Below are 14,328 nucleotides of genomic sequence, written 5' to 3' on the forward strand. Positions count from 1 at the left end.
CCCACTTCCTCACACTGATGTCTCTATTGGGCAACAGCAGCTGGGGGATTTTACTCCTTCCAGCGGTTTGGCGAGGAGGAAACTGGTCGAAACCCTCGCCGAACACGTGACCTCCTCCACTGTTGGGACCGTGCAGTGTCACGCTCGGAGCACGCTTTGTGGATGACTCTCAGCTGCAGCATTGTAGCCATTTCTGTGTGGGCTAATGCCGACAAGCTGGGAAGGCCTTCTTGAAATGAAGCTGTGCACCCAGTGATTACTTTCTGAAAGTTTCATTAAACTCCATCCAGTGGTTCATGAGACATTCTGCTAATAGCTGACAGCAACAGTTAATGGCAAACTCTTAAGTAAAAGTACTGCACAATAAGTAGCGCTCTGAGCATGTGTTGTGGATGACTCTCAGCTACTTCCACATCGAGTTTTAGCTCAGTATCTGAAAACTAATAAGAGTTATAGTCATTTAAGTGTTTTATAAGATCTGACAGCTGTGATGGCCAACTTGAATTGGGTTTGCTCCAAATGTTAATGAGTTGTAGGGGAACATCCAATGATTACTTTCTGAGAGTTTCACTAAAATCCATCCAGTGGTTCATTAGATATTTTACTAACAGACAAAGTTGACTCCAGTCCATCAAAGCTTTAAAAACGGGTCTTGAGCAATCAGTCAGTGCTCAGAGACTGTGTTGGGGTTGACTCTCAGCTACAAACACAACAAATTTGATCTTGATATCTGTGAAATTGGCTGGGTTAGAGACCGTTTTGTGTTTCTTAAGATCCATCTTGAATGGGATTGATGCTAAAAGGTGATCAGTTGTCGATGAGTACCTAATGATCACTTAATGAAAGTTTCGGTAAAATCTGTCCGATGGTTCATGAGATAACTTGCCAACGCTACAGACAAATGAACACACAGACACAGGCAACACGCTTTTCACGGGCGATAATAAAAGTTTTGTTTGTAAGTTTGCTGTTCCACAACAATGTAAAAAAATGAAAAGTTTGTGAAACTTGGAGAAACGTTTTCTTTCATGCCTGGCCGCTTCAGAGTCAGCACAGGAATCCTGGCAGAGCCTGTCTGTTTTACATCAGCCCCCTCGCAAACCAAAGCGGACCTCACTCTGAATCCAAGAAGTGCATTCTTGCAGTTGCGACAGCTGACAACTGTAAAACAGCCGAAGCCGTCTGCGCCTTGAGGCTGACTCCGAGGAATGCGGCCAGGACTGCAACCCCGATGTGAGGCCAAGACAACTCTGTACAAACGGCAGCTCTTTCCTCACCTTGGATCGTTCTACCTGAACTGCTAACATCTCATCAAAGCCTGTCCTACAGAAGCAAGAAAAAAAAAATCAGTAGTAAGAGAGGCAGCTGAAGGTTTGCTTCTCGAATGTGATTGACTCAATCCACAAGTGACTTTAAACAGGTTTCTAATCTGGAATAATTCAGGATTGAAAGACCTCATCAGCGGTTTGTTGGCTGGAACAAACACAACATGTGATAAGTCATCAGAAACTTGAGTGCTGGCCTTTTGTTTAAACGCATACCTCAGCATCTTCAAAGAAAAGGTCACTACCATCCCAAATCTTTCAGATTCGTTGCCCTAATTGTGTGCTAGTCGGGGTCTCTGCATGGAAATTTCCACACCTGCGAGGAACTGGTGCCGCACTGGATCTGCCAATAATCACAAGTATTGGCAACGAGTGTGTGAAAGGTCCCTGTCGGGGGACAATAGCTGCACTGTGGACTTGTAACGTGAGGCCTTCGGACAATAGCTTGATGGAGAGGGGAACTGCCAGGCTAATTTCACGTCACTGCACTTGCAGAGCTTCACGAGCGGTGCGTACGGACAGATAACAGGCGAAACCAGAGGAATCACAACTTTCTGCAAAAATTACTGAGTGCTGAACGAGTTTGCTGAAATCTGCTGAAGAAGCTAAAGCCGAGCTGTTTAAGCTAATAGAAGGAGAACGCCAGCTCAAAGCTAAAAGTAATTAAACACTAACTAAAAGCTAAGAGAAGCAGAATGCGAGCTAAAAGCTACAATAGGAAATGGCTAGCCAAAAGCTAAACAGAGCAAATCATCAACTAAACTCAACAAAAGGTTAACTAAAAGTAGTATAAGAAGACAAAAACAGCACAAAGTGTGCAGAAGTAAGGAGTTGGACTGCAAAAAACATACAGAAAATTAAACAAACCCAGGAATTCAGTCTTCATATAAACAAATGATTATTTTTTCCATAGAATATGTGTGTGCCCAAAACTCTCCAATCCAATGATCATTACGAAACTATGGCTTTTGCAGGCTGTCAGAGTGCACCATCTGTGTCTCAGTACCTAATAAACGTGGCGGACTTTACCCAGACTGATTATTATGTTTAAAGGAGGGGCGGTCGGCGTCTGCAAAATCATATAAAATAGCTCCACAGGCACTAGCTGCACCCTGTCGCCCTGCTTCTTTTCCAGAGCAGTTTACATTCAGTGGCAAAAAGGATCTGTTTCATTTTCTTTTATTATTATTATTTTAGTGAGCCCTGATAACAGCTGTTTAGTACAAACAAGAGCATAAAAAAGAAAAGGAAAACAAAACCTATGAGGCTCTGGAGCTCATCCAGACAATATTGACATTAATCATCATCAGCCTGTGGGCGGTTTCCTGACAGTTTTGTTTCTTTTCTTTTTTTTCTTTTTTTTTTCCACTTTGCATGCCATTCCCATGTTCTTTGTGTTCCTCCAAGCTGGATTGAACCGGTAATAAAAGTCACTGATGCAACAGGCTTGTAAGAGCCACGAGTGATTCAGATGCACATGACAATGAGATGTGTTTGTGGGTCACGTAGTAAAAGGTGTTCAATGGAATGTCGGTTTGTAATTGGCGCAAAGAGGGTCTGCATTGTTTTGCTTTTTCTCTTCTGGTTCGATAAGCAAGAGAATAGCGCCATTGTTATGCTGAAAGTGTCTGTGGATTTAAATCTTTACAAAATCTTTGTTTAAAAAAAAAAGGTGAATTGCTCTTTTACTTTTTTAGTCCAGATACAGCATTTCAGACGACTTAAAGTCTAGTCCAGAAACAATGAAACATTTTGGGAAAATTGGCTTCTTAAGAAAGGATTCCGTGCTTAAATTTATGACTTAGATCATGTAATTAACATGTGAATGGCACGGATTTGAATCGTTTCCACTTTCGAGCAGGACTCCTCAATGTTGTTTTAGCTGGCAGGAAAAATGACCTTATTTTGGTTTAAAGCTTGGAAATTTCCTTTAGCTTTAGTCCGGTATTTAGTATTGATTGCTCTTAATAAGGTGCTGTAACTGCCACGATAAGGCTTCTTTCTTTTCCCTTGATGTTGATAAATTTGGTACTGATTGACTAACAAGATTGTGAGATGTTACTGATATATAACAGCCATCACAGTGCCGTAAAACTTTAATAACATTGTTTGTTTTGCCTGTAAACGGCTGGGCACAAAGGTTAAATTAACTAGGCCCTTAGGTTTTAACTATTAACAAAATGGTTATTGCTATAATGAAACAAGAAAGGAGCACATGGCCTCGAACGATTCCTCTCTGAAGTGATGGCTCTCTTGTTTGTCAATAAAACCATTACAAACAGTAAAGGACTACATAGAGCTTTAAATTGACAACAATTTGGCTCAAAGTAACTTCAAAGATTTCAAAAAAAGACTCAAAGTTCAGAATGGCAGAACAAAAAAAGCTACTACAAAGAAACCCGACTTCAAAGATCCTGTTCAAAACTCAAAACAACTCACGTGCGAATCAAAACAGAGAGAATAAAATCATTACACGGTTTAAAACAACTACAAAGGGGCTCCAAATGACTCAAAACAACTGCAAGAAATAGAAATAAATAAGCCCAGGGATGCTCAAAATGTCACAAGCAGCCAAAATAAATTCCAAAACAAAGTCCGAGACCCAAAACATCTCCCGAAATGCCAAAATTTACCCTAAACAACTGCAAAATGCTGAAACGGCAACAATCAAAACCCAAAACAATAACAGATTACCACCAGACGCAGCAACAAAACTAAATATAAAAACCCTTAAAATTCATATTATATTAGATGAAAACCCTGCAAAAAAAGTCTCAAAATGACCACACAGACAAAAACAGATTTATTTATTTAACTTTTTTAAGGGTGAACATTAGTCTTCTCCTCTTTAAGTGTCATTTCTTTTGAAAGGAAAGTGCCGTGGCCTTCCACACGTTCGCGCCCGAGGCTTGTTGGCTCATAATATCCCATGTTTACGTTCACATTTAAAGGGTCATACTCGCACTAACAGTCAGCTGACATATTCTCACGGGGGCGAGACTAACATCATCCATGTAATTATTAAAATTTGAAAAAAAAAAAAAAAGAATCAACAACCTTTGGCTTTTTCTGCACAAACAGGTGCAAGACTGGTAACAAATTAACGCAGGTTCATTCGTGTTTTCACGCTGTCCGAGTGCGAACTGTTGCCCTTCACAGCCAGGCCGACATTCGGTAAATCATTAAAGAAAGAGAGATTTAACCGCCTCCACCCAGGCCGTGCAACAAAAGCGGTTTGCATGAATGGAGAGCGTTCACCTGAGAGAGCTCATTGTTTGTTGCGTAAGGGGACAAGGCACAGAGAGTGGACCTGAGCTAACCCCTAATCCTCTCAGGGCCGCAGTCACTGTTCGTCAAGTTCTTCATCATGGCGCTAATGTCTTTATCACCTGTGCCAAGTATAGACTCAGTAAACACGCTGAGGAACGGTGGGTCCAACCCACAGCTATGATGAACACAGAACCAGTGGTTGTTTACAAGTTTGATGTAACCCAAATGTCCATTTAATGCCTTGGTGCTTTGGCTTGCTTCACTGCTACCACAGCTGTAAATTAAAATAATCATAATTTCTTGTTTTTGTTCACGTTAAGGCTTGGCGGCTGCAGCAAAGCATTCCAAAGAGACACACACACACAAAAAGAAGGGGGTCAACCTCTGCAGATAAAGTTGCACAGGGAGTCAAGGTGAAAGCTGCGCCTAACAAGCCTCTGTTTTAATTCCCGAGGAAAATATGTGAGGTCGGACTGACAGAGCTCGAGAATGCAATCCATTAGATTCAGGGACGTGGAACGCCGACCAGACTTTCGTTGCACAGAACAATTTAGGTCTTTCAGTTAAAGCATTAGTCGAGGTTAATGGAGGGGGCAAAAACGCAGAAAGGAAGTAAACCTATCGGCACGGTGGTCTGTGAAATCCTGCGAGAAGATTGAACTAACAGCCCCTCCTGCGTCACAGGTGGGATTATGTTTTTACTCACCTTTCACACAGAAAAAAAAAATAGAAGATGTAAATAGTGGACCAAGCTGTTTATAATATTGTGTTTTGGTCATAGGGGTTACTGTTGAAAGAAACATGTGGGATGGGTGTGTATAACGTTTGAACGAGGAATTAGCTGTAACCATAACAGAAAGTTATGATTTAGTTCCTCAGCATGAATCTTAACCCAACAAATTAGGGCTAAAAGCTACAAGATAAAGACTTTTACAAGCTCCTCTGTAAAGGGAATAGTTCAGAGTTTTTGAAGTGTGGTTCTGCAAAAAGGTTATCAACAATTAATATCTTATCTGTTGTAGATAGTTCTTTATTATGACTGGTCTGATGGGCTAACGGCTATTCAGAGCGGGGATACCAACAACGTGGATTGCTGTCATCTTCAAACAACTTCAGTTTCAAAGATATTGTAGCAGTTCGTGCGAACATCATTTTGTAAACTTCATGCTGCAATTAATTACACATTACATGGTAATTCTGGCAGAAATATGATCATTTTCTTGCTGTAAGTGCCAAACACTGCCATGCTACAGCTAGCAGCTGCTGCTAGCAGCTCAAATAAATATAGAATTCTGTGTAAATAGCAGTGCAATGATGAGCTGATGACAGTGTAAAGGTTTATAAAATGGCATTCACATGAAGTTTTTTAGATCTCGGTCCCAACACTGATGTTGTTCACAGATGATCCACAGCCAAAGATTGCTTATTATTATGGACCAAGCGTCTTTGTCTGTTGTACAAAATGAAGTCATAATATCCGGTTTATGGATGTTGCCATGGAGACAGAGTGTGCACTATAAATGTGATGGTGACACAAACCCACATTGTGGATTTTTTTAAGCATCAAACTAATTACAACAAAACATAACAGAAAATTATTAATCTAGCAAATGGCTCATTTGTTTACATGAAATTAAACTTGTGTTTTGGCTTCAACTTCCGGGTTCCACTCCAGTGTCTAGTTTACTATGTGTTGACGTCTCTAACAGGCGAGATGACGACTGTTCATAAGCGTTTCACAGAACCCTGCTTCAAAAGAGCTGAACTGTTCTTTCAAGAAGCATGTAAAATACACACTAAATTCCTCTGATAGTTACAACAGATGTCTCAGAGGTCCCACGGAGGACGGACGTTGCTTCGGAGAGACAATGACCCACCACAAGTCACGAACTCCTTCACAGCCAGAGAAAATTCACCACTTATTAACGCAGCGCGGGCTAAACCAAACAGCCCGTTTTGACCATGTTTTCAAATCAATGATTGACAGTTTGTTTTGGAAAAAAAACAAAACAAATTCGTGGCCCTCTAAATGTGGAGCCAACTTTACTGCTTATGTTGTTGTTAATAGTTAAGAATGAGTCGCTGACCCAGATAGCCCTGCTGTCAATGATTCCTTTCCAACCTTATAGCGAGGATAAACAAACAGCGCTCCTCAAAAGCATGTAATATAATTCCACAATATCACCCCCGTAAATTAAAGTTCCCTCCTACCTCGCCTGCAGCCAAACTTTTTCCCAGTACTGTTAATGCAGGCAGTAAAAAAAAAGTTAAACGAGGTGAAACGTGCTCAAACAACACTCTTGATTTAAACCTTTTAAAAATTTGATTAACAAAAATTATCAATGTTTAATGAAAAGGTTTAAAAAAATTGAACTTTTCCCAATGATAAAATAACAAAGACTCATATTTCCCATATGGGGGGCATTGCATGATAGTATTCAATATATTTAATTCAAATTTTTATTTTTAACATTTTAGTTTTTATTACTGTTTATACATTTCTGATTCACTAAATAATTGTTTTTGTTTGTTTGCTTTTTAATGTCTATGAGGTTCTAGTAATTTGAATAGTTAGTGGAATTTAAAAATGTACACCACAAAAAATACTAGGGATTAACATATTATCGATATTATTCTTTATTAGATGTACATAATTTAAAGTATAAGTATAAGGTCTATGGTTTTTTAGTTAATTAGGGAAAAAAGTATCACTAATTGGAAAGTAAAGTGACTTAAAGTAAAGTATAATAAAATTAAAAAAACTTCTGAGTAATGCTGAAATTTGCTGAAAAAGCTAAAACTGATTTGTTATAGAAAACCAAGGAAAACAGATGTTAAAATTAGCTAAATAAATGCAAAAAATGGCAAAATTGTACTTAAAAGTAGCAAAACGAATATTAATGGCAAAATGAGCAAAACAGTAGCTAAAAGTGGCAGAAATATCACTAAAGGTAGCAAAATAGGTACAAAGGTTAAAAACAGCAAAACTGTTGCTTAAAGCTAAAAGGAGCAGCATGATAGCTGAAAGCTAAATGAAGGTAAAAGCTGAAATATATGAAAAGTGGTTGATAAAAGTAGCATAAGAAGACAAAGATAGAGCACATACGGTGAAGAAGATTTGAAAGAGAATAATGTTTTGAAGGATATGAAAGGATCTGGTCTTTCTTTGGAGAAAACATTTTCAATTAAAGTAATTTTAAAAGTAGAAAAATGTCAAAAACCAAAAGTCATACCCACCTCCAGGATGAGTTGAATGTTTTGATATAAAAGGCAGAAGTAGTAACACTAAAAAAATGAAAAACAGGGAAACAATAGTGCGACTGCTCACTCTGCATCTACACTATTATTCACAAAATGTGCAGTAAAACGTTGCTTTTTTATTTAACATTCTGGCTCAGAAAAATAAAGAGCATCAAGGTTAAAAAGGTGAAACTTTAAACAGTGATGTGTTTGATGGCAGAAGCACCTCCTAACAAAGTGGATTTGTGACGCTTTCAAACGGAAACAGGACAGACGCTGAAATCCAGAGCGTGTTCAGGCGTGCGTTTGCGTTTTCCGAGCAGCGCATGAACGCCGCGCGGCTCCTTATTGATGACACAGGAGTTTGAGCCTCCGTGGGCGGCGCGCGACGAGAAAGACGAGCGCGACGTGACTGCTTCGCCGTGGCGCGCGTTCATCCCGTTACGTCAGACTGCCACGCCTTTTACAGCTCCTAACGGAGGAGCACGAGCACAGAAAGTTCTGTTTGTCTTCAGGACAACTTTAAATAATGTACTGTACCTTTAAGAGAAAAAAAATATAGAGCTCCTGTAACAGGATGTATTTAGGATCAGGTGAAACCCACAACACATATCAGCTACAGCAGTGTTATCAGTGCAGTAAAGATGCTCTAAGGCTCATTTTAATAAACTCAAAGTATTTAATATTATAGTATACATGAATATAGGTATTTGCGAGAAAATGATGACAGCGAAATTCTTGCACAATACTCTGGAGAAGTCTCAGTCAGATGAGGGGAAAGCTAAAATTAGCTGTTTTATTCTCAGTGCAGCAGGCTCCAGTGGCTCAAACGTAAACAACTGGTTAAACAGCTGTCTGGAGATTAGCGGGAAACATAAAAAACAGCACACAAACAAAGGACGGCAAAGGCCAGAGGCTCCAGGGCGAATGTAATATGACAAATAACACACAAAAAAAGTTTTATTTGACTATATGTGAGGTCAACAGCTGGATAGTGGACAGCACTGTAGTGAGGATTCTCTGTCCCATCCAACAAACAAGGGATTAATCCTTGAACCAGTTTGTTTACAAATCAACAAGTTAATCCGAAACAGCAAATCTTCAATTCTCTTTGGTTTTCTAGGTAAAGGGGCATTTCAGTGTCTTCCATTTAACGGTCCATAAGCTTTCAAGGAGGTTGTAAATACTACAAAAACAAAACAGTTATGACTCATGTGGGTTAAAGCTGTCAAAGTAAAACTACTAGAATGGTGTGAGTCAGCAAAGTAAAGAAAATAAAAATAAAAGGAGTGCTGCTGTTTTGTCTCCCATCTGTCCCTCAGTGTGTCACTCAGTCACATGCTCCCCGTGGTTCCGTTTGAGTGCCAGGCTCGCTACTCTCTGGGCTTAATCTCTGCCGAGCGGGCAGCAAAGCGAGGGATGTCAACAAGAGATGGCGCACAGGAGCAATCTGGGTCGCCCAGCAGTAATCCCCTTTGGGGTGGAAGTGTGTCCTGGGCAGCGGGGTGCCAAGTGTTGTCGTCTCACTCCTCTTCCCTGCCTTCTCTTAGAGTAAGGCTTGTTTTGAGGCTAACCCTCACGTTATCTGGTGGATATTTCTGACTTTACAAGTCGGTCACAGAGGGAGTTAAACTTTCAAACAAACAAAGACATAAAGCAGATTTATCAGTCATATGATCAAAACAAAAACCTTAGATTGTGCTTATATGATAAGCAATATGATATGATAAGTTAATATCCTGTAATATTTTATTCAGAACAAGCAGAATGTGCAACAGGCTGTTAATAACACTCATCTGAACAAGGTAAAAACTGTTTTCTTTGGGGATTTTTGTTAAATACATAAGAGATGTGGTTTTATTTGGCTAAGATTAAGCAGAGCGTAGCGTTTGCAGCTGATTGGTGTTTCAACTAAAATCTTGAAACGTATGGTCAATTTGACAGATTTTGAGCTGAAACTGGTGTGGTAGTAGCTGAGGGTTACAAACAGATTGCACAATATGATGATGTTTTCAAGATAAGAGCAAAAAAAAGACCAGTGTGAAAAGAGTTGATAGCCTTGGGACATTTGTCCATCAGCCGAAGTATCAGCAGGTGACACAGCAAGAGAGTGACCCAAAACACACAACTTGTTCGACCACGTGTTTTAAGTTAATGTTTTAAAGCGACAGAGTCAAAGTCCTGACCTTAACGCCCATGAAAGAGGCGGTGGAAGGGCCAGAGGTGAGCAGCTCATCTGTGGAAACTCAACACCATCATCGAACGAGACATGAGCTGAAAACCCACCGAGCTTGTGTGCACGACTGCTCAACAGTCCCAGACGTTTATTCCCAGTTACTGCAGCACAAGAGGGACACACAGTGTAGTGAAAGCTACATTTTCACATACTTTTGGCCCTTTCTTTATGTCAGTTTCCTTAATGGACAAATGACCAGCATAATTACTGCGGTAGCGTAAATATTTTTAGTTTGTCAAATCTTTCAGCTAGCTTAAATTTGATGATGTTTTAAACTGTATTTGTTTGGAGACGTAAAAGAAAAACAAACCCACATGATTTACTGTCTTCATTCACTGCTTATTACATCTCCTCATGGTGAGTTTCCCATGTTTAACGTCGACCGCGGGTCATGAAGTTCAACATGTCCTGGATATGTTCCTGACTTCCCATGGCCTTATGGGTGGGACGTGGGGGACGGAGACTGCATGGGACATTCGCCTCCCAGTTTCGTCTCTAAAACACGATTTATGTGCTGTTAGATGTTTGCACAATGTGGAAGTGTGTCAGAACAAAGTACAAAAGGCAACTGTGCAAGCAGAATTTCAGGCATTTCACTCTTTACGTAATCCCTGATTCTGCAGAACTGGGCCTAAAGTCATTTTCTGCAAACTTCTACTGAACTTTTTTCTTTTTTTTTACAGTTCAACAAGATATGAAATGACTTTACTTTGGTCTTCAAGATCGCTCAAAGTAATAATGAAGCTAAAACAAGTTTCTAAGTTTGCCTTCTTCATTGCCAAAACTCAGAAAAATGCAGAAAAACGAATCCTTTTATTTGATACGTTGACACCAGATGGTCAGAAGTCCTTGATATTGTTATATAGTTTCTCTGTAAAGCCTTCATCTGATTCAAAGTGTAAGTTACTGACTAATTTAAATTTCTTCTCAGTCTCAATGTAAAATCCAAATTTTCCAACTTGTAGTTGTTTTCCTTACAGCAATTCAGTCCCAGACTGCAGGTTTCATTGGTTAAATATAGTTTTTAAAAGTAAAAAGAGGGTACATAAAATGTCTCACATATGAGGCTCTGGTTCAGTAAAATCAGCTCCCAGTTTGGGTTTTTGAGGCAGATGTTCCTCTACCTTTAAGCTCAGGCCTAAAACGTTACTTTCTCATAAAGCTGGTGTTAGGTGTGGCTCAGGTGAAGCTGCTGCTGTAACGCTGACTAAGGATGACTCACGGCTCGTCGCTGCACACCTCTGTTAACTGTGTTGTGTTTACTCTGTGTCTGGAGGTGCAGCATAAACCAGTATTAGTGCGGATTACAGTGAAACTATCAAAGAATATTCATCGGACGTCCCTCTACAACTGATCAACTTTAGGCGTCAAGTCAATTCACGACAGCTAAATCAACTTGGGCAAAAACAAAAAATGGTTATGACTCAGTCAGTTTGACAGAGGATGAGTTAAATTTTGGTGTGGTACGAGCTGAGAATCTCCTCCAACACATACTTTAAGCTGTAAGCCATCACATTTGATCTTTGTTTAAATTTTGCATCTGAGCTGGAGATAGGAATTCCTTAAAATAGAGCTTTTTTAATATATTTGTGTGTTTGCTTCTTTTTCCTGTCCTTCCAGCCTCTAATCGTTTGAGGTTTTAGACTTCTCTGGCTTTAGAGGTGTCTTACCTGTAAGTGCTCAGGACACAGAGGTTTATCAAACTAAAGATTTGATGGTAATTTGCTTTCTGTAGCTGGATAAATTTTGATTCAGCTGCTAATGGAGTAATTTCCATAAACATCTAACTCCTGTTAAGTGACTAGAATTGTGCTGTGAACTAAGCTAATAATGCTGTTTATATTTCTCTTTTTGTTCCCATTTTACAATGTCACCTTCATTTTATCCCCACTTCCATTCATGTGTCCGTCAACTCCCAATCGCGACCTTTGACCTCTTTAAAACCAGCAATAACCGATGGCCCTTCTGCTTAATCCTCTTTTAAAACCTTTTCTAATCCTCCTTTTTTTTGACCATTTTAAAAATTAGTTTGTCTTTAACTCACCTCAGCCAGGCTCTAGTTATACTTTGATTATTTTTTTTAAGTTCCCTAACCAATAAGTCTGTCTGTTTCTTTAAAATGTAATAATCTGTGCCATGCAGTATCATGTTGCTCTGTGCAAATACACCCAGTCACATTTGTCAGTTCCTAATTGCTACATACCAGAAATACACAACAAGACCCAACATGCGGCTACAACCAGCATATCCCATCAATTTATTTGTAAATTCCTCCATATGGCTCCTGTGTTTGCTCCTTCGTTTCCTCTCATGCAAGTAAACAGAAACCACCAGGAAACCCACCAGCTAGAAACCCAGAGGAGTGGATGGGACTAAACATGATCCGTATGAGCTCAGACCGGCCACTGCAGGGGCCCCAAAAGTGCTCGAAATAGAAAAGCAAACATTTCATTTGCACAAGCTGGGCTCACCAACGTGGTCAGTCAACTCAAAGATTACGTCATACATTCAGCCAAATAAGGTGACCACAGTTCAAAGTTCAAATGTTAACATTTAACCCATTCCCAGCAGGCCTAGACTTTCACACAGCAGATAAATTGTCTCATTTTTTTTTAGAAGAAATGATGTCAAACAAAATGAACATGAAATCAAAGGTTTTAATTGTTGCAGGTTTTACTTGAGGCAGTGCTGACAGATAATAGGACCGTGCTGCCATCTAGTGGTTAAAACATGAAAAAGCGCACCACATAAAAATGAAATAACTGCATCTGCAAGATACAAAGACGTTTTTCTGACTTTAAAAGGCATTCTTTGAAATGTAACGTAACGTAACCAGTAAGTCAGTAAATGAACAAACACTAAGGACACACATGAGACCAGTTATTGTGTGCATGTCTGTAAAAAATGCAAAAAAAATAAAATAAAAATAAATAAGAACATGAAATGTGTTTAATATACAATCAGTAACGGAGGCCATCCTGTCTGAGTCTGTGTGAGACTGTCATGAATCTGCTGCCCCCTGCTGGGCAGATGGAGGAACATCCAGCTGAAGGATGAAGAAAAAGGGGCCCCTCGGGCTCGTAGCAGCTGAAGCCCCTCTGTATCTCTGCCCGTCTGTGCTGCTGCTGCTCCGCTCTGATGATCTGCACACCGGGCCGAGGAGAGGCTCCAGAGGGACTGTCTCTCCTCAGGAGGGACTCGATGGAGAAAGGGCCACTGAACTTCACCTGACATCTGACCTGAGCGGCTTTGCAGGCCGCAGGATCGGGCGACTGACGAGCAGGGTGCTGATCGGGTGGCTTGCTGCTCGCGCCCTTGGTCCCCACTTTTGGGGCCAGCTCGGGGAAGAGCTGCAGGAGTCCTCGGAAGTGACGGCGCACCATCTTAGCTGTGATCTGTCCGCAGTCCAGTTTCCAGTAGTTCCTCTTGCTGTGATTTGACTCTGCAATCACGGGCACCTAAGCAAGCAAGGGCAGCTCAGTGAATAGAGATCAAAGGACATAAAGCTTTCTGAATTAAAACTGAGGACTGAAACTTACCTTCACAAAACATTTGTTGGTGGATAAGCAGACTCTGATGTTGTTCTTGACACATTTTTGGTCTTCTGAAGTCAGCAGCACAATCTTCGTCATCAGCTAAAAGAATTCAAGTTCACAAAGCTTTAGGATTTTCCTAAAATTACAGTCTGAGTTAGTTTGTTTGGTTGTCTCAACTCTTTCTTACCTGTCTGAACATGAGCATCTGGCCCGGAGCATCCTGGAGGACAATGGCAATCTTTGCTAAGTATGTTCTGGCTCTCCTGAAGGCCCCTCTCCGAGCGCTGCTGGCTTCGGCGAAGAGAGCGAGCTGAAGTCGAAGCTTCTCGGTCCAGCTCTTCATCTCGGTCGCTGGAGGATCAGGCCACACACAGACCACAGCCTTCCGCAGAGAAAACTGGATCTTAAGCGGTCTGCTCTGGAATATAAGGCCTGCTGGAATAATGGGGTGATAGAGGGTGTCGACTGGAGGTTGAGGAGCACCTTTTCATGTCCCGATGGGTCATTAACGCTGGAGGTGGAGCCGGAGATCAAAACCTGCACCTTTGTATGTGAATGTGTGCTGTGGCCACACATTTCTCTTGTTGTTTCTCTTTCCATTATTAAATCACATCTTTGGGACAGTGTTTAAAAAAATGCTGTTAGAAGGAATTAGCTTCACTTAGTGAATCAAAACACACAATTTTATTCATTATGTTCTTGTGCTGACTCTTCTAATATT

General features: G+C 40.5%; 1 protein-coding gene across 1 annotated transcript; it reads right to left on the reverse strand.

The window, feature by feature from the left end:
- Positions 1-12,731: 12,731 nt before the first annotated feature.
- On the reverse strand, positions 12,732-14,036 carry LOC112450838 (forkhead box protein H1-like). The gene is made up of 3 exons (XM_025008020.2): positions 13,795-14,036; positions 13,611-13,706; positions 12,732-13,529 (listed from the first exon to the last, which is right to left on the reverse strand). Exons 1-3 carry the CDS (start codon positions 13,948-13,950, stop codon positions 13,032-13,034), a joined length of 750 nt encoding a protein of 249 aa, XP_024863788.2. The 5' UTR covers positions 13,951-14,036; the 3' UTR covers positions 12,732-13,031.
- Positions 14,037-14,328: the final 292 nt, after the last annotated feature.

The sequence above is a fragment of the Kryptolebias marmoratus genome, linkage group LG5 (assembly GCF_001649575.2).
Source record: "Kryptolebias marmoratus isolate JLee-2015 linkage group LG5, ASM164957v2, whole genome shotgun sequence".
In the NCBI taxonomy this organism is placed as follows: Eukaryota; Metazoa; Chordata; class Actinopteri; order Cyprinodontiformes; family Rivulidae; genus Kryptolebias; species Kryptolebias marmoratus.

Excerpts from the sequence above, each read along its gene's own strand:
- LOC112450838 (XM_025008020.2), bottom strand. The coding sequence starts at position 13,950 with ATGAAGAGCTGGACCGAGAAGCTTCGACTTCAGCTCGCTCTCTTCGCC. Across the intron at positions 13,707-13,794 it reads AGATGCTCATGTTCAGACAG|CTGATGACGAAGATTGTGCT; the intron begins GTAAGAAAGAGT and ends GAATTCTTTTAG. Across the intron at positions 13,530-13,610 it reads CCAACAAATGTTTTGTGAAG|GTGCCCGTGATTGCAGAGTC; the intron begins GTAAGTTTCAGT and ends TTGCTTGCTTAG.